General features: G+C 41.4%; 11 protein-coding genes across 11 annotated transcripts; 6 read left to right on the forward strand and 5 right to left on the reverse strand.

Annotated features, from left to right (window-relative positions):
• On the reverse strand, nucleotides 1-1258 carry BATDEDRAFT_33126 (O-phospho-L-serine:2-oxoglutarate transaminase; the record flags this gene model as incomplete). The annotated part of the gene is made up of 2 exons (XM_006677915.1): nucleotides 1-784; nucleotides 842-1258. 2 exons carry the CDS (start codon nucleotides 1256-1258, stop codon nucleotides 50-52), a joined length of 1152 nt encoding a protein of 383 aa, XP_006677978.1. The 3' UTR covers nucleotides 1-49.
• A 339-nt stretch (nucleotides 1259-1597) lies between these two features.
• On the reverse strand, nucleotides 1598-3516 carry BATDEDRAFT_19340 (uncharacterized protein; the record flags this gene model as incomplete). The annotated part of the gene is made up of 3 exons (XM_006677755.1): nucleotides 1598-2158; nucleotides 2271-2563; nucleotides 2624-3516. The coding sequence occupies 3 exons, from the start codon at nucleotides 3514-3516 to the stop codon at nucleotides 1659-1661; spliced, it is 1686 nt and encodes a 561-aa protein (XP_006677818.1). The 3' UTR covers nucleotides 1598-1658.
• Nucleotides 3517-4115: 599 nt separating this feature from the next.
• On the reverse strand, nucleotides 4116-7199 carry BATDEDRAFT_87568 (uncharacterized protein). Its single transcript, XM_006678209.1, has 6 exons — nucleotides 6969-7199; nucleotides 6284-6588; nucleotides 5763-6193; nucleotides 4784-5674; nucleotides 4429-4706; nucleotides 4116-4347 (listed from the first exon to the last, which is right to left on the reverse strand). The coding sequence occupies exons 1-6, from the start codon at nucleotides 7180-7182 to the stop codon at nucleotides 4241-4243; spliced, it is 2226 nt and encodes a 741-aa protein (XP_006678272.1). The 5' UTR covers nucleotides 7183-7199; the 3' UTR covers nucleotides 4116-4240.
• A 272-nt stretch (nucleotides 7200-7471) lies between these two features.
• BATDEDRAFT_36862 (uncharacterized protein) lies at nucleotides 7472-8792 on the forward strand. Its single transcript, XM_006678012.1, has 3 exons — nucleotides 7472-8037; nucleotides 8114-8221; nucleotides 8364-8792. The coding sequence occupies exons 1-3, from the start codon at nucleotides 7935-7937 to the stop codon at nucleotides 8486-8488; spliced, it is 336 nt and encodes a 111-aa protein (XP_006678075.1). The 5' UTR covers nucleotides 7472-7934; the 3' UTR covers nucleotides 8489-8792.
• Nucleotides 8793-9165: 373 nt separating this feature from the next.
• BATDEDRAFT_36863 (uncharacterized protein) lies at nucleotides 9166-11982 on the reverse strand. Its single transcript, XM_006678013.1, has one exon. It carries the CDS (start codon nucleotides 11893-11895, stop codon nucleotides 9850-9852), a length of 2046 nt encoding a protein of 681 aa, XP_006678076.1. The 5' UTR covers nucleotides 11896-11982; the 3' UTR covers nucleotides 9166-9849.
• A 2127-nt stretch (nucleotides 11983-14109) lies between these two features.
• On the reverse strand, nucleotides 14110-15302 carry BATDEDRAFT_87570 (uncharacterized protein; the record flags this gene model as incomplete). Its single annotated transcript, XM_006678210.1, has 5 exons — nucleotides 14110-14238; nucleotides 14341-14465; nucleotides 14774-14848; nucleotides 15011-15045; nucleotides 15180-15302. The coding sequence occupies 5 exons, from the start codon at nucleotides 15300-15302 to the stop codon at nucleotides 14147-14149; spliced, it is 450 nt and encodes a 149-aa protein (XP_006678273.1). The 3' UTR covers nucleotides 14110-14146.
• A 2097-nt stretch (nucleotides 15303-17399) lies between these two features.
• Nucleotides 17400-19350, forward strand: BATDEDRAFT_87571 (uncharacterized protein; the record flags this gene model as incomplete). The annotated part of the gene is made up of 1 exon (XM_006678105.1): nucleotides 17400-19350. The coding sequence occupies one exon, from the start codon at nucleotides 17400-17402 to the stop codon at nucleotides 19335-19337; it is 1938 nt and encodes a 645-aa protein (XP_006678168.1). The 3' UTR covers nucleotides 19338-19350.
• A 241-nt stretch (nucleotides 19351-19591) lies between these two features.
• Nucleotides 19592-20534, forward strand: BATDEDRAFT_87572 (uncharacterized protein; the record flags this gene model as incomplete). Its single annotated transcript, XM_006678106.1, has 3 exons — nucleotides 19592-19690; nucleotides 19816-19932; nucleotides 20147-20534. The coding sequence occupies 3 exons, from the start codon at nucleotides 19592-19594 to the stop codon at nucleotides 20282-20284; spliced, it is 354 nt and encodes a 117-aa protein (XP_006678169.1). The 3' UTR covers nucleotides 20285-20534.
• Nucleotides 20535-21134: 600 nt separating this feature from the next.
• BATDEDRAFT_33130 (uncharacterized protein) lies at nucleotides 21135-22316 on the forward strand. Its single transcript, XM_006677916.1, has 3 exons — nucleotides 21135-21340; nucleotides 21471-21546; nucleotides 21621-22316. Exons 1-3 carry the CDS (start codon nucleotides 21184-21186, stop codon nucleotides 22177-22179), a joined length of 792 nt encoding a protein of 263 aa, XP_006677979.1. The 5' UTR covers nucleotides 21135-21183; the 3' UTR covers nucleotides 22180-22316.
• Nucleotides 22317-22629: 313 nt separating this feature from the next.
• Nucleotides 22630-24848, forward strand: BATDEDRAFT_36866 (uncharacterized protein). Its single transcript, XM_006678014.1, has 5 exons — nucleotides 22630-23003; nucleotides 23378-23601; nucleotides 23673-23768; nucleotides 23850-24620; nucleotides 24698-24848. The coding sequence occupies exons 1-4, from the start codon at nucleotides 22687-22689 to the stop codon at nucleotides 24545-24547; spliced, it is 1335 nt and encodes a 444-aa protein (XP_006678077.1). The 5' UTR covers nucleotides 22630-22686; the 3' UTR covers nucleotides 24548-24620; nucleotides 24698-24848.
• An 889-nt stretch (nucleotides 24849-25737) lies between these two features.
• On the forward strand, nucleotides 25738-27041 carry BATDEDRAFT_16384 (uncharacterized protein). The gene is made up of 3 exons (XM_006677726.1): nucleotides 25738-25763; nucleotides 26321-26459; nucleotides 26554-27041. Exons 1-3 carry the CDS (start codon nucleotides 25749-25751, stop codon nucleotides 27003-27005), a joined length of 606 nt encoding a protein of 201 aa, XP_006677789.1. The 5' UTR covers nucleotides 25738-25748; the 3' UTR covers nucleotides 27006-27041.
• The last annotated feature ends 27 nt before the right edge of the window (nucleotides 27042-27068 follow it).

Below are 27068 nucleotides of genomic sequence, written 5' to 3' on the forward strand. Positions count from 1 at the left end.
AACTTCAATTCAAATGATTTATTCAAGTCACCAGATTCATCACTTATAATCAACTGTGTTGGGCAGCAAAGTTTTGCATAAATGCAACCAAACATTCAACGGCATCAATAGAGAGTGCATTATACATTGATGCTCGAATTCCTCCAACCGATCGATGTCCTTTGAGTTGCATCATGCCTTGCTCTTCTGATTCAATGATAAACTGTTTCTCCAAATCAGGTGCTGGTTGACCATTGCGAATAATTCTAAATGGCACATTCATGCGCGATCGAACACCTGGTTTTACTGCACATCTGTAAAACTTGTCCAACTTGGCAATGGTGTCATACAACAGTTTGGATTTTCTGTTACTTGCCTCTGCCATGGCAGATACTCCTCCTGCTGCCATCACCCATTCAAAAACTAATCCGGAAACATAAATCGCAAATGTCGGCGGAGTATTGTACAGCGAGTTGTTTTCTGCGCATACCTTATAGTCCAGCATGGTAGGCATTACAACTCCTCTGCCAAGAGATCCACGACGAGAGTTGTCAATCAAGAGATCTTTACGAATCACTACAACCGTCACTCCAGCCGGCCCAATATTCTTTTGAGCTCCGCCAAATACCAACCCATACTTTGTGATATCAAATGGACGAGAGAGAATGTTGGAACTCATATCACAAACCACTGGGACTTGACGGCATTCCACAGGCAAGTGATCTACAAAGTCAGCAGCAAGTTCAACGCCATTAACGGTCTCGTTATCACAGTAGTAGATGTATGCGGCATCGCTACCACTAAACTTGTACAGTGGAGAAGCCAGGTCAGATGCAGTAGGAGTGCCATGTTCTGGTGATACAGTCATGCTCCCATCATGTCCTGTAGCTGCAGTGGAAATCACAATATTCACCTGAACCCCCAGTCGTTGTGCTTCCTGAGCAGCTTTGCCAGACCACACCCCAGTCACTATATAGTCAACCGGCTTCTGCAAACAACCTGCAAGGTTATAGACCACTGCTGAAAACTGCGTGCTCCCTCCTCCTTGCATAAACATCACTTGGTACGAATCCGGAATAGACAATAGCGTACACAGATCAGAAGATGCCTTGTTTATGAGCTGCTCAAACTCGGATGACCGATGCGACAACTCCATCAACGAGCAGCCGGTATTACCATAGTTGAGAAACTCATTCTGAACTCGATACAGCACCTGCTGAGGAAGAACGGCTGGTCCAGCGCCAAAATTAAAAACTGTTTTGGCTGTTGGATGGGTCATTAAATCGAATGGGCAACTCGGAAATAGTCCAAACAACCCATCGTATAAGACTGATGTTTCGATCTTGAAAAGTATCAAAAATCAACATCAATTTCTTGATCTTTATAAAAATTGAAGGTTTAAAACATATGCTACCCTTTAAAGTAATCAATATTTAAAAAGTGCAGCAATGTACTCTCACAGGTTTATCAAATTTCAGGCTGTCAATGCAGCTGGTAGGTTTAAATTAAACACTATTATGGTTACAATCTAATGGTAGCAACCAAGAAATAAAGCCTGCCAGATGCAATAAAATAATATGTCCAACCTGATCAAATCCCCAAAGTATTAAATTGATATCCAGCTCATAGGTGGTTTATAAACTTGGACTTTTTTAAAAAATTCATACAGTTATGATGGGTTAAAGAAATGCTGTAGTCAATGCAGATACAGGAGCCCCAGTGGCTCTGGAAAGACTCAGTCCACCAAGAGACTCTTCAGCACTGCCAGCAATATCCACATGTGTATATGAAATGGGGTGCAAAGAATCTAGTCCATGCTCAACAATTCCAGAAGCCACAGACAAGAATGCAGCTGGATACTGATGACCACGCGCAGTACGAGTAGAAGGAAGACTGTTGGCTTGCACCACATCCTCAGTAGACGAGGTTGGAACAATAAACTTGAAATCCTCACGTCGCAGAGATGACCGTTCAAATGGATCTCCACTGGCGTGCCCTGCTTTAAACAAGCGATCGCTTACTGCACCTTCACGAGCAGGACCATTGTCTAAAGAAAGCGTGTAACCTTCACCTGTAGCCATATAAGCATGACCAGTGAGTGTTGCAACAGTGAGTAGCCTGGATGGAATGGCAGCATATCGATCAGACAGTGCATTTTCTTTGGCCTCTGCAAGTAGATCTGTTGCACGTAGAATAGCCAATAAAATAGTATGAAATAAACACGTCAGTATAAGCAAAAGGTTGACTCGGTAAAGTAATTGAATGAATACTAGTATACTTGATCCACTTACCAGCCATAACCATACGACCCTCAGCATCCGTATTGCCAACCAAAACACGGACACCAGCACGGCTTACCAAGATCTCGTCTGAAACATAACTGGCAGCACCGACGCTGTTGCGAACAAATCCAAGTGTAGCAATAACATTGACACCAGTGGGTTTGAAAAGCGATACCGTCTTCATGAATCCAGCGCATGCAGAAGCACCACACTTGTCATGCGACATCCCACGCATGGCGCCATCGTGCTTGATATCAGCACCACCTGTATCGTAGGTTACACCTTTTCCAATAAGAAAAAGACTGAATACAACACATGAGAACCGTGCAACTATCCAACATACAAATTAAAACACGACTTACTTTTCCTTGACTTTAGAGGGATCTGGAGAATGGTATTCAAGACGCACAACGGCAGGGAAATGGCTGGGCACTGCGAGAGCACAACGAGTCACGGCATGCAGCAAAGGATATTCTTTTTTGATCAAATCGACATCGCGGACAACAGTAACTTTGATGTTTTCTACACCCTTGAATGCATTCTCAATATACTGTGCACAACGCAGAGGAGCCATACGCTCAGGATCAGATCCACCAATATCACGAGCAATACAACGACCATGATCCGTAGCAAGTGCCCATTGGATCGCTTGCTTCAATTCGGGTAGTGGAGTTCCAACAGCGGCAAAATAGGCTACCGAGAGAGCAGCACTGCTGGCAGTTGCCTTTTGAGCAAGATGCTCTCGGGTTTGGAGGGGTTGGTAAATCTCATACAGGATACCCAAGAGAGTGACTTTCAAGTACATACTATAATCTACAGCAACCCGAGCAGCAAAAGGACTGCCAGCAGAAGCAGTGATGGGATTGTCAAACAACAAGATAGTTGGACAACGAATGCCAGCTGAGCAAGCACGAGCAATAGCAGCCCGAGCAGCGTCATTGTAACGACGAACATCGTCAGTATCACCGAGAATAGAAACAACTGGAGCCAAAACCAGACGATTGGCAGGAAGTCCAGGAACAACAATCAACTGGGCAGAGGATTGCTTGGCAGCAGATGCATCAGCAGCAAAGTGGGCAGTGATGGTTGCAAGAGCATTGGGATACGCTGCAAACAGAGCCTGGAGGGGAGTGGCAGTAAGCAATGGAGTCAATGCAGATCCGATCAGTATTATTCCATCAGTTTCTTGAGAGAGGGCAGTAGTAAAACTCTCGGGTGAGTCCAGCACAACAGGAACAATCGATGGAGTAATCATTGAATTAGTCAAGTTTTCATTTCTGGTTCATGAATTGCAACCATTCCAACTGTTCAGATCGTCATAGTTCTGACAAGAGTCTAGACTACTCGCAGTCGTTGCTTGAGCTCGAGTTTGATAAATCCATTCATAGTGCTGCTCAGTCAAACAATCGGACTCGTCTAACTTCACTTCTCTCTCGCTCCAACCCTATTCAACTTGCCAACCAACTCGATTCTGCTGGCTACTCTCCCTTGCATTATGCTGCTAGACAAGGACATCTTGATGTATGCAAACTATTGATTCAGGCTGGTGCTGATATAAACTATGCAACCTTGGAACTGCATACAACCTCTTTGCATCGTGCTGTTGTGGGTGGTCATGTTCATATTGTTCAATATTTGATTGATATGGGTGCCGACATTCATCGTGTAGATCTGGATGGCAGAACTCCGCTTTCTCTTGCTGTCAAGGCTGGTCATGAGCATATTGTTCATATACTAAATTCATGCTCATAATACAAGATTGACTTGACCAACACTGTGTTTATTGATCCAAATGTATTCCTGGTACTATTAATACACGGATAATAGATTCAACATGGACGAAACTTGTGTATTGCATTTTAACAAGACTTCTAGCTTTTATTTAGTCGAGTAGATAAAACGTCAAGGGGAGAAATAGTCGAGAACAATAACCTCGTCAAGTAGTTCGCATCAAAGTAGTCCAAATATAACGTAATAAATCAACTCATAGGAACCAGATCCACAAGATTCTCTTTAGGCTCACGCATATAATCCGGAAAATACTCCAAAAGAGATTCATATATTTGCGTACGAATTAAATATGACTCTGAAACCATATTTGTATAGGAATTGGTGCATTTGTCAGTAAACTGCATCAATCTATAACACTTTAAAACGTCCAACTCACCATTCACTTGGGGCAGTGATATATTACTAGAACTTTCACCATCTGCATTGGTAGCTGTAGAACCCCGACAGGCAGGCGACCAGCGGAACAAACACGATGAGATATCTCTGAATGACTTTGACTCCTCTTCGTCTGTATGATTTACAAATTGGGATACTTGAGATTGAAGATATTGCAACGCAGTCAATGGATTATATCCAGGTGCTTGACACATTTCAGCAAATCTAAGTCGTCGGATATGAAACCGTGCTCGTCGAAGAATATCCTCTGTTGTGGGCCTATACACATTTTTCAAACCATGAATCTATACATTCAAAAAATCATCCACTACAATTTCATCCCAAAGCAAAATTACCGAATAAGTCGAAGTTCCCACAAATCGTCTAGCCTCAGATTGGGGTTTCCAATTTCCCCAGGATTTCCCCCAAAAAGATATTGGCACTTTAACTTGGGATTATATACCAACTGATGTGCAAATCGTGGACGAGGCTCTTTATCACCCATACTCTCCCAATACTCGGCACCAATATTCTCATTCTGATACACTCTAGACCACGCATTCCTCTGAATGCTGTATACCCAAAATGAATTGCGTACTGTCTCCTGGGTTGAATTCTTTTCTCTCATCAAGCCGCTCAAAACATAAAACTCACCAAGGTCTGTATCAATTGTCGCACGCTGAGTGAATCCTGCATCTGGACCACCCGACTTGGTGTAATCGCGTGCTACTTCACGAATTGTATCTGTGTCCATTTCATATACATAAAAATCAGATAGATACTCCTTGTTGCGCTGGCCCGCAAAGATATACAACTCGCGAGTGTGAGGGTTAAGAAGCATAGAATGCCCAATACGGGATTTGAGCTGGATAGCATTTTCTGGCTGTGAAATGTCGGTGCTGATTAGACGCCATTGGTTGGTGTTTATAGAATAAGAATAGAGACCCGAGTAGACAGTTTGAGAGACATCTGGTCCAATAGTTCGGCCGCCAAAAACATAAAGGACTTGGTGATCAGAATCGACAATCATTTGGTGATCGTATATGAGCTCTGGACCGCCCTCCTGGGCGGTGTTGCTGCTGATGCGTGACCACTTGGAAGACAAAAGGTCATAGCGCCAAAAATCACTCTCTAGCGGCATATTGGGTCTACTTTCCGGGTCCACATATTTTCCAAGAATGTAAATGGCCATAGTAAGAGGGTCAAAGCATATCTTGTGGCAAGAGCGAGGACCGGGACCAGATTGTCTAAAGTTGGAGTTTAAAAAAATCGACAAGTTTAGAAACCACTCTAAAATCATCAGTTGTTTGACAGCTCAAAGGCAATGATAAATACTTTCTAGTATCCATGCTGATACATTTCCACTGCTTCGTTGGCTCATCAAACGCCCAAAAATCAGATAGATCACGGGCACCATCCCAGCCACCAAACAAGTACAATGTTCCGTTCGAGTCAATGCACATTTGATGACCGCCGCGTTTAGAAGGCACGGGTGAGTCGGTGTCAGCTGGTAGAATCAGTTTCCACACTGGTTTGTATGTGCAGCAGGAGATATAATCATCAAAAAGGTTGCGCGATGCGGCGCGAATAAGAAGCTCCTCAGCCTCGTCAAAATTGCCGTTAACAACCAAGTGTTTGTGTAGATCAGTCAGCAACACATCTTCAAGCCGTATGTTTGTACGCTCTTGCAGTTTTTGAAAAGAGTCCTGGTGATTTCTCTGTCGAAAGTGTTTGAGACAAAGACGGATAACTTCTGTTTCTCGATACTAATGAAAATACATGGCAGTGTTAATAAATCAAATAGTATATGCCAATCCTATATTAGAGTATGCCACACAAAAACTTGGTCAACATACATTAGAGTATTGCTGATAGGTAGAAGCAACAATATCTGGCTGTGAAATACCACGCAGCTCGGTATACCAGATGCTGAAATTGAAATTAGCACCCCAAGCTAGCAATGGAACAATCTTGATATACAAACAGGGGAACACAACGCCATTAGCAGAGTGTTTTAAAGCAAATGTCTCTTGTTCAGTATCGTTTCTGAGTCCGCTATGCAACAACTCGAGCATGTGGTTTGGAGTTATACCACCATAGACCTTGAACTCTTTAAGATTGCATACATGAACTTTACAATATTTTCCAAACGTGATTGTTTCTAGTAAGGGTTGAAATAAACCAAGCATGATAGTGATTTAGTGTATGAAACAGTTTAATTAGTGACTCTCAGACTATTTTAGTTGAATATGGTAGTTGATGCCACCAGCCTAAACTCGGTAATACGCGAGAAAGTTTCGTTCGACATGTATTCAAACCAAGCATCTGATGTCAAGTATTCTACTAGTAGCTAAAGCTGAAATCATGCATATATCAAATCTTTAATGAGGTGATAATGGTGGCATCAAGATAGGGAATAATAAAGGGTTCATGTTCATTGACAAGGCGATATGGACCAATACAGACTAGTTTATGGTAGTAGCTCAAATGAATCACCACACATGTTACTATTCGCTGTAAAATCCAATAAAAATCACTTACTGACAACAGCCATGGAGTTCAGTTTTAGAGTAATGAACTGCATCTGGTTATTGCTTCCACTAGACCATCGCGAAGATTGGTCTTGGGGTTTGCTGACCAGGATATTGACGGGTATGTATGAAGAAGAGTAACTAGAACAGGCATGAATGTCATAGACAAGTTTTTCTGAGGGAGCCTTGAGTTGTTTAAGCAAGGCATCGTGCTGCATCATCATCTTCCACTGGTAATGCAATGAGCGCTGTTTAGGAGTAAACTTGGGTTAAAGTCGAGTTTTTGGTCAATCGGCCATTTACAGAATAGTCGCTAAACAGCCATAGTTTAGATTCTAGTCGGTAAACACCATTCATCAACACTTCGACATCTTGCTTGCTTGTTGTCCTTATCATGGCATCCTACTCTCTGCTTGTTCGCTCGCTATTGGCCGTTGTACTGCTAGTACTTGGTCTCACCCCTGTATCTGCATCCAATGCATTTTCCTTTCAGATTTCCCGATATTCCAACGAATGCTTCTTTGAACTCTTGAAGCGAAACGATAGACTCGACTTGTCTTTTGAAGTCATGCATAGCTCTGGCTCCGATTATGATATCGATTATACGGTCTGTTTAAATCACTTTCGTATCTCCTATTCGAGTGTTGGCCAAAGTATATTTTTGAGCTTTGTATGCATTATTGGGTAGGGGTTTAGTCCAACAAGCCTAGCCCATCATTAATGCAATCAAGGAATTTGAAACTTGGACTAGTGGGCATCTGCCCATCTATAGATCTCGCTGACACTCAACTAGCAACCAACAATCTTGACGATTCTAGATTCGGCACTAGTTCTGTCACTAACTTTGCCACAACTTATTATTTTATAGATCAGCAACCCAGATGGTTCTCTCCTGCACTCTTTTCCTCAAGAGCGCCAAGGAAACTTGGGATTCAATGCCATTCATGAAGGATCATATCAAATCTGTTTTAGCAATATGCGATACAACTCGGAAAAAATGATTGTATTTTCCATCACTGGTCCTGACGAACACAAGATCATTCGTGATATGAAAAAAGACAACACCAAAGAGATAGATGGTATATCCATTTGGGTTTGATTTGAAATATGCTGGTGTATGATGAAACTGATTTTGGTTTTTATTTTGGAGTTTAGAGGAACAAATGGACCTTTTCCGTACACTTCAGATACTGATGGACAATATCCGCTTTATGCGTGATGAGCAGTCTTTTCTTCTCAAGCGTCAAAATCGTCACCGCGAAAGCAAGTAGATCTCTTGAACATTGTATTCAGCAATCCGATTGCTAATTTAACATCAAGACGAGCAATATTTGAAACTGATTCTAATCCTTATTTTCATACATTTTTGATTTTGCTATGATGGCGATTTGTATTGACATTACAGCTATTCAATCGACACATGGACGTGTGCTCTGGTGGTCATTTGGACAGATTGTTATGGTGCTCATTGCCTGTGGCTTTCAAGTATTATATCTGCGTCGTTTCTTTGAGACTAAACGGGTGGTCTAAGTTGGCAAATTTTGTAAGATGGTTGAGATTAAACAATTTAAGCTTTTAAAGCTGTCTATTTTACGTAAATGGCCAATCTTGGCTGATAGCTAAATGAATATTGGATGGGATCACGTGGTTAATCTCACTTTGTTTAGCTGAAAACAGACTTTGATTCCTGCATCCAAGTTTTTTGTAATCCTTGCTGTTTACATAATACTCTAGCTCGATACATTCATCTGGAGCTAGCCACGGATTCAAGATTATCCACTACGTTTACAAACCCTATTTTCTGATACAATGCCTGACCAAATCAATCGCACCCGAGGCACTTATGAAAAGGACCATAGACGCAAAAAAGTTTTTTGCAGACAGCAGCAAAAAGTTGATGGAAGATCAAAAATCATTCAACAAAATGCTCTTATCGAACCTCTCGATGAAGCCATTGCTTTGGCTACAGAGAAGGTCGTTGTAAGAAAACTGCTTACTGCTAATGGAGAAAAGCCAGTTTTGACTGAAAGGCAAAAGGCAAAGAATGCCAAAAAAATCAAACTGGTCAAGAGTGTGAGACCGGGTCGTGTTGGAAAGAACTGTACAGTGTCTATGCCTGTGCAACTTTCAAAAAAAAAAGTGAAGCAACTGCTCCAAGCCGCCAAATTTGTAAGTGGTTGCAATCTCTATTTTGAAGAGGCAAATGTAGATTAAAATGATTTTCAATGTTCATTATTCAGAGGCTGCAAGATCAAAATGCCAAAAAGGCTGCTGCTGAATCAGTAGTGGATAATTTAGCCATGGATGGTAAGTGTCTAAAGGGCTTGTTACACTCTGAACGGAAACTAACCACAAATATTTAGTTGAAATGTAATAGGTCATTTTTGAGCAACTATTTCAACCCAATAAAAACTTTGAATAAACCCAGATTGAATGTAATTACAGTCGTATTCATGTAAAGTGAAATGCTCGATAAATGCATAAGCAGCCAGTTTCTACCAAATTTACTAAACAATAGCGTCCTGATAAAACTTACAAGTCTCTCTCTTGGTATAGGAACAACAGTTGCATCCTGAGATATGTTGAACTGGAGCGCGAACGTATCTGACGAGTTTCAATAAAAAAGTAACCAATTTTCAACAGCGATTGCTTATTCTGGAGCAAAGAGTTATTCCAAGTGAATATGATTATAATTTGTAAAAAGTAGTGGATATTCAACCATTGTTTATTTCGAACCAAGAGGCAGTCGATGCAAAATAAATACAAGTATTCCATTCTACGTGAACATGGTTGCAAGCAAAATACTCGTTGCAGTGAGATGGCAATTTAGCAAGATTCATTTAGAACTTCAGTGCATGGAATACATTCTACGATTCAAAAGCGAAAACTCATCAGATGAGAACAAACATGGTTGATGCCACAGCAGCAAGAGACAGTGCGACAAAGGAACCAATGCTTTGAGCAGAGGAGAGGACAGGATCCTGGTTAACCGAGTTGGGGAAACTCTCGGCTGGCTTGGATTGTGGGAGACCAACGGGAGTTGATACAGGCAAGGGCTGTTCACCTCCTGAAGCAGGGGCTGGAGTCTGGGGATCAGAAGCAGGAGCTGGAGTCTGAGGATCAGAAGCAGGAGGTGCGGTGGCTGGAGTCTGAGGAGCACTGGGTTGAGGTGCCTGTGGAGCAGGGGCTGGAAGCTGGGGTGTTTGGTTAATGTGCTCTTGTTGGTATTTGATGATTACATTGACATTGACATTAACCTGATATTTGCCAGCATTGGGATCGTATTGAGTGACCTTGGACAAGTCCATGGAGCAATCTTGGCCGGCAAAGCCAGTCTTGCAGGCACAACCAACGTTGGAGCAGACACCGTTTCCAGAGCAGTTATTGAGACAGGTGCGGTTACCAAATCCACAATCCTCTTGAACCTTTTTACCTTGCTCGACAATAACAGGAGTGGGTCCATTCTCCATATACACGGAGAGTGCGGCACAACGAGCGAGATAAGCGCGCTTGCTACCTTCAATAAAGATGTAAGATCCAGTAGATTGGGCATCTTTAATACAAGACTGAACAAAGAAGTCGACGGGAATGATGGTGTTGCAAGATGGAACGTTGAACATGTCTCGGCAGTGCTTCTCGATTTCCTGATCGAACACGGGTGGTGGAGCAGGAACAGTGGCTTGTGGAGGAGGAGCAGATGTGGCTTGTGGAGAGGGAGCAGCAGATGTGGCAGTGGATCCGGGAAGAGAGGTTGAAGAAAGAACAATGGTTGAAGCAGCTGCGGTTGAGGCGGCTGCAGTAGAAGCAGGTGCAGTAGAAGCAGCTGCAGTTGATGCGGGTGCAGGAGGAGGTGGTGGTGGAACATAGACGGGCAAGGTAGGAGGCACGGAGGGAGCTGGTGGTGCAGGAACAGGTTTGGGAATAGTAGGGAGCTTGCAGATCTTTCCTGGTGTGTTCACGGGAGGAGTAGAGCCTTTGTAGTTGCCCTCAAACAGACTGTCACCGCTCTTTACCACCCAAGAATCCACAAAGCCGCTGACATCCTGTGTTGAAGTTGGGTTGCCAATCTTGCCGCTCGAGTAAATCAGACCCTTTTTGGTTTGAGAAGACAAGACGTTGCAAAGACCACCGATTTTGCTGTATCTGCCAGCCAAGTTGATGGTAATGTCAATGTTGTTGAAACCTCTATCGAGATTGCTGACGGCGGAGATGGATGAACCGCAAGGAGTGTTGATTTTGTGGACACCAGATCCGGTTGGAGGAGGAATATACACAACACCGTTGGTGTTGGGGGTAACCTGTTGCACAGTGTATTGGCTGGGATCCTTCTTTTGACGTACATCAAGAACCATAAGAGTCGAGCCGTATCGGATAGCAATGGCAGCAGTGCACGATACATTAGGACCACAAGAATGAGTAATAACTTGAATCTCGAAATCGTCGGATTTCAAAAGGTAGTAATGTCCAATAACTTGGCTCGAAAAAGTAAGCGAGTCAAATGTCTGGTAATGGGGATCGCCGATACTAGTGCAAGTTCCACCAGCTGCGGGTTTGCGATCACACCCATACTCAACCTTGGGGATCTCGGTAGTCTGACCCTCTTGGACCATATGGGCATTGATGCTTGAAGCAATATCAGCAATGCCACCTGCTCCCATGTACGAGCCAAACACGGGGACAGCAGTTGCATTGATCGTCTGGAGTATATCCCAGTTTTCGGGGGTGAAAACCAAAATACAATCAGAGAAATAAATGGAAGTGTGCTCCAAGTAGATAGTCACTGGGGAAGTGGGCTTTTCGTTGAGTTTGCAGCCAAACCCTTTGCCAGCGCTGGTATCATCGATAATAAACTTGGCAGGGTTGAAATCAAGCGAAAGTGCTGTGGCAGAGCCAATCACAGCCGAGCAGATAAGAGCAAAAAGGGAGCGAACATACATTTTCTTGACAGTATTCAAGGGAGAAATGGACAGCTAAAGTTTACAACAAGTAACCAGTATGGCTTGAACGTAGAAGTAGATAGATACAAGAGAAAGTTTTTGAGTTGAAAACGGTACGAGCCTGTCGGATTTTATAACCGCAGCAAGTGGCTTTGTTTCTATTTTGGGAATACTAGTGGTGGCGATCAACTCATCAACACTGCTACTGTCTCGTTGAGTAACAGCCAAAGCGCGAAATGTGGCAACTCCAATCAAACGAGTTTGCACGCGACTTGATTTGAATGGGACAACAAAATTATTATTTCAAAAACACTAGCGAAATTGCCAATTGCTTGTAAATGCGGATGGGCCACAGTTGCGCACCGCCACCATCAAGCTATTAATCAAATATGGCTTTACAAGAAAAACCGTGCAACGAACAATCATGCAACCATCATGAGTTTGCCAAATGTAGAGGCACCCAAACAATACAAACTGGAAATAGCAGGGTTGACTTGAAATTACTTGCGTGTATTGGCGTTTGTTTGGAACATAGTGATTAGAAGCAAGCGTGGTTGGAACTATTGCTGTAACGGATTAATTTTCATTGGCAATATGTTTGAATAAACCGAAGATCCAAACTATAGTATGCCAAGCCAAAGTGGCGTATCATTACGCATCATATATTTTGCCTGCCAAACATAGCACGGGTGCATCAATCAAGCTCAAAAATACGTGCCGTCATGGCTTACAATATCTAAAGCACAACCGTGAATGCAATTCGATCTTGCAGTTGCATTTACGTAAATGAAATACTAAGGATATCAAAGTGCATAGTAAACCAATCTCATGAAATAATTGATGCCAGATTTATTGGACTCTATAGTTTACCAATCTCTTGTGTGTTCACTTTATATCAAACAGCTGAATGAATGTTCACATTACAATTCCAGTCAATCCCATAATTGTTCCATCTCTAACTCTCCCTTTCTAAAATCTGGGTACTATGATATTGGATGAATGACACGGAAACAACTGTTGCATTCCTAGTACGTGCAATCATTGCTAAACTAGAACGCGAATGTATCCGAGATTTAGAATACAACAAAGTGCAATTCACCTCGGAATATCAAAACAGTTGAACCCAATACCCGAATTGAAATGGATGTGTTGTTTCAAATTTGTTGATCGTACAATGCATGGCCATGTCAAAAGTAGAGGATGAACACATTTCAGTTTAAAGCTATAGCTTGATGACATCATATGATGCACGTTGCGTTTATTGAATTGAGAACTCTATTCAAGCAGTCAGTTTTTAGCAGAAAAGTAATGGATATTCAGCTATTGTTTATTCCAAAGTAAATAGAAGTAGCCATTGCAGGATAAATACAAGTGTTTTATTTTATGTGGGTATGGTTGTAGAATATCAACATTTGTATATGTATTGGAGGATTTCAAACATACGTTTCAGATACAATACGCTGTCCTTACAGTACGTGAAATCAATCAAATAAATTTTTACAAAACAACAATGAATCGTAGACTGCTTGGATCACTACAAGCAGTTTAATATAACGGCACCACTATGTTGTGTCAGATCTATCTTCAATACAGTGACTGAAAAAACCCAAGATCATTTGCTTTGATCCTTCATTTTTGTAACTTGCCACACGGCAATCATTTGAGCTGGACTGCTAGATCAATATTTAAAAAGCAAGTGTTTCAGCGAGATTAAAAGAAACGATTGAGCGATCGTTTATGTTTATTAGAGCGGTATTGGTGACTATTAGAGTTTGGCACTACCCATTCAAAATATCAAGCCTGTCTGCTACAACATGTTTCTATCAACATTCAATTACACAAATATCGAGTGTCCAGCTCATTTCCTAGTTGTCTGTCTATTCATTACGTTCAGTCTAGTGTGGCGGATTATGGTGCATGAATAGCCGCCTCAATGTCACATGGTGCCATTGGTCCAACATGTGCTTGGTACTTAAATAAACCAATTCTTGCATCGAGGCGGCACAATAACTTCCAACACATGTCGAACCGCTAATATTGAGATGATCACCAGTTACGTCGTTGTCACAACCCTGAACAAACGGACTCGGAGTTGGTGGTTAACAAAGTAGCGTGACATGAGAATTGTACCAACTAAAAAATTATAGTTGTCCAACTCTGATCAAGCATCGATATAATACAATTGCAATACATTCAAGATTACACAACTATAGCTTTACAAATCAAGCTCTGTAGAGCCGAGTTTATTACTTTACCGACACAGTAATTCATACTTTGCTTCTCCCAAACATCCTGTAGGTGTGTTTTCCTTGACAAGATGAGCCCAAAGCAATGTTTTGACTCCTAAAATGACAATCAGACAGTCTTAAAGTATCAAATGGTGCTCATTGTTGTTTGCTGCATGCATCATGAGATTGAGTATGTAAGATCGAATCTATAACATACCGGTTGAATCCAAACGCTCTTTTGCAGAAACTCCGTCAGAAAGAAACATCCAAAAATGGCCGTTATTGCAGGAATCAAGACAACGCTCACACGGCCGAGTAACATGATATCCAATTACATTTCCACTATATATTTTCATTGCATAATAGTTTGCGATGTTAGCTGTCTGGATCAGGCCTGCTGTTATTACTTTGTATAAAATAAAAACTACGCTGCTTTGTAGAAGCGTCATGGATATCCAATACAATAAAATGAACATATGCGCTTTACAAATAGGCAGTTGCCATGTAAAAGCGCGTTTGGATATCGAGTAGCGACTTGAGATTGTAAAACTCGATGTTCAATTTAGACAACTATCAAGTCGACGCGTTGGAATCAAGTAGGAGGACTAGAATCTGATGCATCAGATCAAAACTGCAAAAGGTTAACCTACCATCCAAGACATGCGACATCTCTGATGCGACAGCGGCAGTTTCGAGTCATGTAGTCCTTTTCAACAAGCTGAACTCTGCAATGATGGAATATAATACGCGTTAGTAAGGATGTATTGGTCTCAATCGCATGGAATTTCAAATTCTCAGCAGTATTCAAAATACAACGTCATTTTCAAAAATAACAAGCTCATATCTAGATGAATATCCAGGTATATATCAAAGAAATTTAGATATACCTGAACGGTGGCACATCAGTAGAGAACAGCTCGACCTATTCAGTATAAAAATGAAAATGCAATGGAAATAGCTAATAAGACTACCATATTCAACAACTATATAAAGACCTATATATTAAATAAATACCAGCATGGTATAGATTTGAGTGGGCTGTAAAAACCAACTTACTCGCGTATCTCCCAAAAGAATAGCCTTCATGCCTCGATTGCAGATAACAGTGGTGCAGTGTCGACAATTGAGAGTGCAAACTGCCTTTGAGCGAAACTGTGGATGTATGGAGGGAGACGACATTTGCAATCGTAGGAGACTCGCCGTTTGTTGAGATATATGAATGAAATAAGGTAAGTCGTGAAAGTTATTATGGTTTGCCATTTAAACTCGGGCCTAAACGTGATTGATTATAAAGCCATGGCCATTATATGGTTTGGCCAAACTTTATTGATAGTGTCAATTTTATTTCAGTTTCCATAACAAACGAGTTTATAGTAATTCACAGAGGCATCGATTTTCAAAACTGTGCCGCCATTGATCTCTATAAAGTTTGCTATATCAAAATAAATTTAGCATTTGTCTGAACTTGTCCGAATCCACAACTACAATCAAGTTTAGTTGGCTAATCCAATTTTCAGTACTACTGTATACGTTGCTTGCAATCACTAGACAATTCAGTTTATTTGAATTTCTACTTTAACATGATGCACCCTATTGATAAGCAAGTCATGTTTTTAATTTCTACAGTTGTTTAGTCATTCATGTAAATGGACACGATAGATGTGCTAAAATATAAAATAAACAGCCAATTTCATGAAATGATGAGGGTCAATTTACTAAACAATACTGTGTCATGAACTGTCTGACAAACTCATTGGTTTTTTGATGACTGAAATAAAAACGAACGTTGCACTCATGAAGATGCGATCTTTGTTTTCTTGAACTAAGCGCGAATGTATCCGAGACTTTAGAATACAGCAGGGTGTTTACAGTTTGGCGACATTAGTAGTGAATATTGTTTCAATATGTCGATCGTACGGTGTATGGTTGTGCTAAAGTGAAGAAAGAAACCATTTCAATTCAACACTACAGTTTGATTGCAAGCATCATATGATGAACGCTGTGTTTATTGAATTGAAAATTATATTGAAGTAGTCAATCTCTAGTAGGAATGTATAACAAACGTTTAGCCATTTTTCAAGGGAAAAGAAGCTTTGATTACAAGTTCCATTGTATATGAATCGACTGTAAAGAGTTGTGAGATTGCAATAGAATTATGGAATAGTAGATATCAGACAGAATGAAACACTATTTAATTTATACCAAAAATTCAATTTAAATTGGGTAATAAACTGTATTTTATTGCAGGTTCATAACACATTGGCCAAGTAATGCAATGCTACAGCCATCGATTGTATTCCTCAATCCAACCTACACAATCACGTGCTTTACTTGCATATTTTACCATCGCACTCATAGAATAGAGCTTACATTGATCTCTTATATTTTGCTTTGGAGTAAACGATAGTTGAGTATTCGTTGCGATTTCCTACTATGAATTGACTGCTTCTTCAGTAGACACTACGCCCATCATATAATGCTCACAAATCAAATTATAGTTTTGGTCTAAAATGATCTTTTCTGAGCCTGCCTTTTTCCTCTTTTGGTATGGTCATGTATTATACGATCATCAACTTTGAACCCAGACTCATTCCTGGTATTGCAAAACTCTACAAACTCCTCTACTGTATCCTAAAATCCCAAATACGGTTATGTTCTAGTTCAGCAATGATTGCACGTATCAGGAATGCAACATTACTTTCATGCCGATCACCCAATACCATAATGCTTGGTTTGGATGAAAGGAGAGTTGTGGATTGAACAAGTGTGGGATGTACTGAAACTGCAATGTGAGCATTCGTTTAGTTTCCTATACAAAAATAGGCATGAAGCGAGACCAGCAAACTAAAGTTCAAAAAACAATGTTGCTCAGTAAATTTGGTGTGGATTGTTCATAATCCAGGCTGTTTATCATGTATTTTGACACTTGTCTAGTGTTCCAGTTTATGTGATTATGGTTGTAAATGCCAATTTGGTATTCACATTGAGCACATCACTGAACTCCAGGCACCGATACGCTATTGGGCCAAGTGTCTATCAATGTGTTCAATAGCTGCATATCACAGATTAACTTACTTGAAACTGCATCACTGTTGAAATTTCTGAAAACTAGAACACTGCTCATCAATTCACTTGTTACCAAGTCTAGTGGTAACTAGACCCAAAGCAGCAGAGACTATTAGAAATCTGCATATTATTCCAGCTATATTCTCTGCATTGAATACAGTAGCTTCCCCTAGATATATGGCTTCATTTTCATACAACTGCTACAGTGCAATGTTTTATATCCACAACATAGAAAACCGTAATTTGGCCTGGACAGTTTGTTCCACCTGCAATAGCCATCTTAAACAAAGCCTGCCGAGAAAATTCTTTAAATCACATTTCATTCATTTACCACTTCGGCAACTACACTTTTCTGCTCGAACTGAAGCTCATTCATCGGGGAAAAGAAAAAATGCATCAACTTTGAACAGTAAAACGGATCAAACCAAGTCAAAAAAGAGGAGCCATATTGCTCCTGTCGAATCCAACTCTTTGCCCAGCCTATCTACTACTTTGGAAGTTGATCAAGTACAAAAGGAAATAACCCATTTTCCCATCAGTGACTATTTGAAGATCAGGCTGAAGCTATTAAATGACACTTGCAAGATATCTGAGATCAAACAGACGATTGGTAGAACATCTAAACGAGTCATGAATCATGCGTTGAAAAAGGACTACCACATCAACAAGCATACTTTTATGTTTACCATTCAAGAGGAAATTGAAATTATCGAGTACATGCTACGTAGTGGAGTTATTCGCATATCAAAAAGCCTGATCAAGAGTCTCAGATATCCGCCGCATCGTATACACTATTTTTGGGATAATTTTATCATACCAGCTCTCTATACTGACCAGGCTAATTGTAAAAAGGCAAATATGCCTGCTACTGCAATAACGTTGCGTGCCTTATTACAGCGTCGGTTGTCTGCACTGTGTGCGATCGATAAATTCATGAAAGCGAATCCATCTCAAAAAGTGTTTGACACTTTGAAGCTCCCTCAAAATATAGCGCAGTATCCCATCATTCGTGTTGGCAGACTGGGGAGTCATTTATATACTGCGCATTTCAGAATGCCTTGGACACTTGAGCAAGATACAATTCTTTTGAAATGCGTTGCAGATTTTGGGCCCTGCTATCGATTTTTCTTGGCCGATCTTCCTGGCCAATCAAGACTACGCATCAGAAAAAGACACATGTATCTCGTAGCAAGATCCAAAAATGCAAAACTAAAGAAATGGACAGAAAAAGACCATGAGCGTCTTATCAGCCTCGTTCATGATACTCCTGAAACAAACTACTCATGGAAATCTATGTGTCACAATTTTCCTGGAATGTCTTCAGAAGTGATTCGTAAAAAAGCTCTCAAGCTGGTTTTCCCCATAAAAACACTAAAACCAGACGACATAAAAGTAATTTCTGATGGGGTTGCAAATCATGGACGAGCCTATTTCAATTTCAACCTTTATCTGGACCTTCCTGGGGTTCGAATGAAGAAGGCTTTACTGGTATGGACTTTAAAAGAGCCGCACAATCATCCAAATGCCCTATGGTCTTCAGAAGATGATAAAGTCTTAATGAGTGTATTTACCAAGTACAGCAGTCTAGACGATTTTAAACCAGTAAGCTTGATTAGCCTGCGCAGAGAATACTTTCCTTTTCGATATACCTTTGAACTTGCTGCTAGACTATACAGATTGATAAACCGCAACTCGGAAATACCAGATCTAAAGTTGTTGGCATCTCATAGAGACTGGAGTGCACAGTATCTTCTAAACAGCAATGAGCTAATGAACTCGAAAAATTTACCTTGGATCAACGAGGCGTTGATTCATTCCATGGGAATGGATCAAGAGACAGCCGAGCTTAGAGACACTATAGTTCCCAAAGGACACACTTTGCTTGCAAAGATCAATGCTAATATGTATAGAAATGGCATAATGTCCAAGATCCGGTCTGTTCCTATGGCCAAGGAAATCATGTTGAAATCCAAAGATAAAGCGTGGACCAAAGAGGACGATTGCTTAATGATGGACCATGTGCCAAAAATGATATCAAAACATGGATATGTTGACTGGGCCGTTGTGTCTAAACTGTTTCCCGCAAGCAGTTTGAGCAGTTGTCGCCAGAGATGGCATTATCTTGAAGCAAAAAATAAAGCCAAATAGTCTTGTAGATTGAGTTGTAGACTAGCATTCGGATTTCCGAAACTAAATCCAGAATGGGCCGTAACAAGGCACTGAACGATACCAGCCTTTTTTTGATTATTTTTCTTTATCCACGTGACTCAATAAAAGCTTATACAATCTCAATCGCCCTAACTGCAATGCAGCTGCTCAGCACAAAGCCATCTCAGCTATGCTCAAGTAAAAGCCTTTAAATTGTGTTTTCCTTCTCCGCAAGTAACAATCATACTCGAGTCATGCATTCTCCTTCAGTTATTAATAGTTTTGGCTACTCTGGTGGTGTATTCCTGGGCCTATGCGCCATTCCACAGCTGTATGTGATGTGGAAGAACAGGGTAATAGCAATGGAATTTGTCGAGCTGGAAGCCAATGAACATACCCCACCATCAGTCATGTTTATTCTAGTCATGTCCAATCTAACCACAGCATTTGATTACCATCTCATACACATTGAATATAGTCGGCAAAGGACGTATCTATGCTCTGGATTCTATGCTACACTATTGGTTTAGTGTTGACCATGACTTACATGATTATGCTTAACGCATGGGCAGGAGTGATTCCCATTATAGTGCAGGTAAGAGTGGATGTTGAGCAATTTGGTGGAGAATCATGGACAATGGAAGAAGTACTCATGTGTCAGGGTTGGTTGCTTTGCAACTGTTTATTTATCCCTGATACATGGATACTTTGTCAATACAACTCTATAGAGCCGTAAAGACTTTGATGTTTTGGCGATCCATGTGCTTGACTGTAAAAGCATTGTACGTTGGCTAATTGTTTTATAACAGATCGTTTTGGCGATCATTGTGTTTATATCAAAGCTTCTCATGGATTACGGAGTCATCAAACCAAAAATTATATCCGACAAAGAGCATACAGGCGATGCTTTTGAAACCAAGGCGCAGTTGACTGCTCAATTATCATGAATGGCTAATTAGCAGACTTGATGTAGTCGTATTTAGATATTGTCTTGATATCTGTTTTGGAATATACGAGAATCGTGGGCCATTTACAACCCCACGCCTGCATTACTTGTGAATACCTGGTTCTATGGTTTTGCCCAACTACTATTTTGGATTTATATCTATAGCGCAGACATTTGACACTGCAGTGCGGCATTTAGGTATATATCTATTTTGGGTCGATGTTAAGAATAAAAAGTTTTGTACAAGCCGCATGAACACTTTTAAATGGGCTGGCAGGATGAATTAGATTTACACAGCTGATTTATCCAAGATGATGCTGTAGAGCTTGGACTGAAGATTAATTCAACAAACCGCTTCAACTTTGAGTATGAGTGTAAGCATTTTTCCAGCCTACCACCGCCATAGCTCTTGTGGCTGGAGCTTCCAGCATGGCCAGGTAAATATATGGACTGCAAATAGCATGGATTATGGTATAATATTCAATACATAATTAACAATGCCAGTAATGTACTGCTGTTTTCTTTTTCCATCCGAAGCATCCGTCAAACAAATAACGCTGTGATGATTTCTAGCCCTGTTCAGTCATTCTATTATGCGGTGCCAGAATATTGGCACTGCCAAACATGTCGAATGGTTCGCCCAACCTGGAAACAGTGGCGCTTGCATTTAATTCAAAGCAATCAGTTAAACATCCATACCGCAATATACGTCACACCAAACTCAAGCGGATTTCCCTTCGTACGATGACATGCTGTGTTTCGTCAAGTATCATCGAGTCATTGAGCAGTCAAGTTGGCTATATAACTGGAGTTTGGGTCGCCTTCTGTCGTGATCTCATCTCGCTTGCTAGCAAAACTATTACTCGACTTCAAAACCTACTCAAACTATCTTGAATAAAAATGTATCTTGTCGCTGCCGTTGCCATTCTTTCTCTAACTGGATCCGTTATTGCTGCCCCAGGGTGCACTTCTGGAGACACCGCTGCGTTTACCCAATGTGCTACTGGAGTTCTTACCAACTCGGAAGGTTCAGGTGGTCAGGCAGACCAATTTTCATGTAAGATTGCAAAATCACCTGTCATGACTGATATTATGATTCAACGCCGACCATGCTGGCAGCAATCTTGTTATCTCGTAAACCCGCATGATATTCGAATCCTGACTAATTTGGGGTTTTGACATTTTAGCTTGCCTATCCCTGGCAACCACTGCCATTCAGTACTATAACTGCCTGTGTCAAAAGTCTCAAGGTCTTTCTGACTGGTAAGCAGAGTTTTGGTTTCAGTATTGAACTTGTGCAGTTGTGCTCATGCCCGTTATTTTTTGAATTACGATAGCTATTCTTCTCACTGCCCCAACGATCCTGGACACTTTATCCAGCAACAGTTTAGTCTGCAGTTCTGTGGTGCAGTCAAGCCATCTGAACCATCTGCGACTTCTGGGGCTTCAACAACTGCTCCATCTGGCGGTGCTGCCTCTACATCTGGCGGTGCTGCTTCTACATCTGGCGCGTCGCAAGAAACTGCAGCACCTCCAGTTGCAGCAACAAGTGGTTCGGCCGCTTCAGGCTCTGCAACAGCTCCTGGATCAGGTGCGTCGGCTACTTCAGCTTCCGGTGCAGCAGCAACAACTTCTGGTGAAGCAGCTCCTGGTGCAGCAACCTCGGCAGGTGCGTCGGCTACTTCAGCTTCCGGTGCAGCAGCAACGGCGGGTGCATCGGCCACTGTAGGCGGAACTACCTCGCATCATTCCATGACTGCTAGCTTTGGCGTACAGCCCAGCTCTGCTGCTGCAGGCGCTGCAGGTGCTGCAAAGTCATCTAGCGAGAGTTACAGTGTTAAGATGGGACTTACAGCAGCATTATTGGGCGTTGCATGTCTGGCAGCAGCACTTTAAAGGACGACTTGTTTATATTGGGTGATGCTAGCTATAATTACTTGTGCTCGAAGCTGCGAATGGCAGCCTTTTGAATTTTAATGGATTGTTTTTTTATTGGCTTGGATAATGCAAATCAATAAAGTTATTGTTATTTTACTTGCTGTGTTGATTCATCTGTGGGACCAAAGTGGAGAATCATAAAAGTCTTGGCTGTAACAAACACGCCAATCGGTTGATTTGAATATTGCGAGTTTTAAACAGTAGATTGTCAGGGCGGGTAGAATCCATACATTACAAATGACCTGTCGCATACCTAATTCTACATCAGATTTGTTGGAAACATTAGTGCCACAGCACTGATTGCAAGGTCAAGCAACGAGTGCAATCATCGCTTTTTTGTAGGCTGGCGCCGCCTTATATAAACCCATTTGTTTCCAAATTTTGTTCCAACATCGACCCGGTTTGATTAAATATCCTCACTCGGGTTTGCTGTCTTCCATTCATCTCTAAATATATTGAAAGTCAATGGTGTCCTCTAGACAATGTTGTGGACTTCTTTTTGCTCTCAAGGCAACCTTTGCTGGCCTGGCCGCCATTGCTGGCTTGAGCTATCAGGCCTACTTGGTTTATACCCTCTATGGACCTGATCTCAGACTGGCGCCTGTTATTATCCCTCCTCCAGGAACTGCAGACGCTTCGCTTTGCTTCCACGATGTTGCCAGTGGAAAGGCCAGACTTGAGCCTCCTCCAGGAACCTTTTGGTTTGGCTTCTCTCTTGATTGGAGCGTTGATGTTCCCGACCAGCTCAACAAACGTATTGGAAAGGCTCCAGTTATTTTCAAGCAAGTTCCATTGATTGCATGCATGATGTTTGTAATGACTACTTGAGGGTTGGCTGCTACTGTTGAGTACTGGGCAGTGCTGATGGTTTTGGACTGCCTAATACCCAACAGTAGCATGTTAGGGTGATGCTGAGAAGCGTAGCAACCCTTTTTCATTTTTACCAGCCACTATTTGCAGTTTATGGTGCATTACTACTTGCTTGACCAAACAATTTTGGAAGCTGTGTCGAGTGCCTACTGCTTGATTTGATCGTGCTATACCAACAAGCTAACATACTTTATACTATTGTAATGGAATTCAATTATTGATTTCAACGTGCCTGTTTGTTCTGTCAACCACTCGGGCCTACTCATGACTATTGTAACAACTGCAGCTCATTTGTGAATATCAATGCTACTGGGTTCCAGTCTGATATTATTATTTGGAATGCCCAGCAGGCTGGACAGGTTGGAGCTATGCTAGAACTTACTCTTATGCCAACTGCTCCCATTGACACCATTCCTACGACTATTCTCTGGAGCTACGCTACACTTATGCGTCAAATCAACTCTCAATATGGTGTTCCTGTTTTGCTTCGTTTTGGGCATGAGATGAATGGTGCGTTCTTGACATATCGTGCTTGTGATTTATTTGTATTTCTCCTTACATTTCTATTTGTATTATTGTAGGACCATGGATGACCAATCATGGCATGCGTCCCAGAGCATATGTTCAGGCATTTGCTACACTGTCGTCATATGTTCGTGCCAACACCAACATGACTGGTATGCTATCAATCTGCTGTCTGTATTTTATCAACCTGTATTTAACCCCATTGTCTGCAATGGTTTAATCTACATTCTTAGCTATGTTGTGGTCACCCAACATTGGTAACTCTTATCCATTTGGTGCTGTTCCTGGTCAGGATCCCACCCCTGCAGTTGGAACTGCTGAATTTGCTGCTCTTGATACCAACAAAGATGGCCAGTTGACCATACTTGATGATCCCTATGGACCCTATTACCCAGGAGATGAATGGGTTGATTGGGTTGGTGTTTCTGTATACAATTACCTCTACGACAACAATCATCAGATTGCTCCTATTGCTGTGGACGTCCTGACCACTCCCGGTGAAGTATCGCTTACTGGAGCCGACGCCATGCACAACTTTTATCAGCGTTTCCCAGGAACATCTCACAAGCCTTTCATCTTATCTGAAACTGGTTCTGCCTATCAAACTGGAGGTGGACAAGTCGTTCCTGCTGGAGATCAGACTCAATTTGAAATGGTATCCAAGCGATCATGGTGGAATGCCATTCTTCACACCGCAGTTGGTGCCGGAGCAGCAATGCCAAAACTATTCGCAGCGGTTTGGTTTGAAGAGCAAAAGCGAGAACCAGACAGCAACTTGGCCAATGTTGACACCTGGCGTGACTTTAGAATCACCTTTAACACAACAGTTCGCAATCAATTCGTGACTGATGTAAATGCTCTCGGCACTCAACTCGACTGGGCTGGCTCTCTGTCCGTCAAGTGCAATGGTGAAATCTCTATCAAGACCTGATTAAATAGCTAAAGCCTGTATAGAGAGACGGATGAATCAACAGCTTTTATCTTGTTGTTTCTTTGCATCTCTGGTAACATGGTGTATACATCTATTATTTTGCACATTTTGTTTTTGCATATTTGTGATTTTAACTACCTTTGAGAAAAGGCTTGGTTTCTTGGTGTTGATATTTTAACCCCAACTATGCATGGTCTGCACTACAACCGTATTCACATAAAATGGAACATTTGTATCTATTTGCAGTCACTGCCTTTTTTGATTTGAAATAAACAATAGTTGAATATTTTTACTTTTTCACTAGATATCCTCAGTCCTTGTTCCATATAATACAAACTATAGTTTTAGGCTCGAGCTGTCCTCATTTGATGGTCATATTGTACGGTCACCAATCGAGCTTGATTCAAGACAACTGAATCCAATATCTAGATTTGAATGAATCAGATACGCTCGCGCTCTAGTTAAAAAACATGATTGCAGTCTCGGAAACAACTGTTTCTATCCAATCACCAAGGAAAATATCAATGAGCACAATTTGGTCGCTAAATTGACATGTATTATTTTATGGGACTAGCCGTCTATTATACTTTGGCATCCTTGATCGATGTTCTATTTCACGTGAATACGATTGCAATGAATAAAGATCAATTGATTCTGATATATACTAGTGGCTTAGTAAAACGATTGCATGCAATAATTCAAATTTCAAGTTCTCGCAAGTCGCTCAGGAAATGAGGATCTATTATCTATTGGGAATTTATATCCGAATGGCCATGTCATGCTCCATAAGAATATCCTGTATTCCATCACTTGAGCTTATCTTTCAAAATCCAAACAAATTGGAGCATTAGATTGTTGTGATCATGTGACTTGGTTTATATGTAGATTTTAAAATTCTCCGCGGAGAATTACACGTTTGGCCAATCGACATATTTCACGTGATTATATTTTTTTTGTTCATACGATTGCAAGTAACGTGAAACAGTGCCTGAGGACCACATGAGCCCTGCCAGAATTTTCTATAGACTTGATAGGAACCAATTGCTAAAGAACTGGCTGGAAATTCCTAAGGATTTTTACTGATTGGACAAAATAACTACACCAACAAAAGTATTCGAGTGGGCGTGACTTTTTACTTTTTGCTGCCATTTTCTCTTCGCATTCTTCTTTCTCTTGCATTACTAACCTCTCTTTTATCTAAATGGCCTACGAGAAGGTATGGCCTGCCGTTGTATACTGTTGTGACACCTGTAGTATTCCCATCTACAAAACTGCATCACTATATGGGTCTCTTATTTGTTTGCTCTGTGGCCATGTGTATGCTGTGAACAAGTAGCGTTCATAGTTCAACAAGATTATAATCTACAGTAATCTGGCTTGAACTGGATCAGATGGCCTTTGCTTACAAAAGGCAATGAGTTTTCAGCTATATCTAATTTCATGGATTTCTTAGTCTGTGCTGTTTTCTGCCAGCTATCCATTTCTGCAGTTTTTTATTCGGCTACTGGAAACTACAGCATTTGTTGAAAGTATTGCCATGAATGGATCGTATGGCTTCCTGTCTGCATTTCCTCATATGAAATGCATAGGATTGTTTTCCACAATCCCTACTCTGCGTTCCACTTCAAATCCCTAGGCTGACTTGCAGCCCATTCTTGAATCTCTATGGCGCTGCAAGACGAATTGTTTTTGCCATGCAACCCATTGGGTGGATCATACTTGGTTTTATTCTATAACGTTTTAACGATGATTTAAACTTGTCCGACTTTTTAGGAAATCGTCATTGACGCCAAGGGACATCTCCTTGGTCGTTTGGCTTCTACCATTGCCAAGCAACTTTTGAATGGCCAGAATATTGTTCTTGTTCGTTGTGAGGAGATCAACATGTCGGGTCCCTTCTTCCGTAACAAGCGTAAGTTTTGGCTATTGTTGATTGGGAATATAGGGATCTAGCTTTGAGACAACGACTAATCTGCATTGATTGTGCACTTTTGGAATACATTTAGTCAAGTATATGGCTTTCCTCCGTAAGCGTTGCGTTGTAAACCCTCGCCGTGGACCTTTCCATTTCCGTGCTCCCTCACGTATCTTCTACCGCACTGTCCGTGGTATGATCCCCCACAAGACTCCTCGTGGAGCCGCTGCTCTTGAGCGTCTCAAGGTTTTTGAAGGTGTCCCTCCTGTATACAACCTCAAGAAGCGTGTAGTTGTCCCCGCAGCACTCCGTGTTCTTCGTCTGGCTCCTGGCCGCAAGTTCTGCACTCTCAAACGTCTTTCTTCCGAGTTTGGCTGGAAATACAATGACGTTATTACTCGTCTTGAAGAGAAGCGCAAGGCCAAGGGTGAGCTTTTCCATCAAAAGAAACTTGCTTTCCTCCGTCGCCGTACTGCTGCCATTGCCGCATCTGCTGATGCTCTTGAGCCCGTCACAAAGGCACTTGCTTCTTACGGATATTGATCTCATTTTTAATTAAACATGGATCGTTTGGTTATATTCAATGTGTTTTTATTGGTGTTACCG

The sequence above is a fragment of the Batrachochytrium dendrobatidis genome (genome assembly GCF_000203795.2).
Source record: "Batrachochytrium dendrobatidis JAM81 unplaced genomic scaffold BATDEscaffold_4, whole genome shotgun sequence".
Classification (NCBI taxonomy): Eukaryota; Fungi; Chytridiomycota; class Chytridiomycetes; order Rhizophydiales; genus Batrachochytrium; species Batrachochytrium dendrobatidis.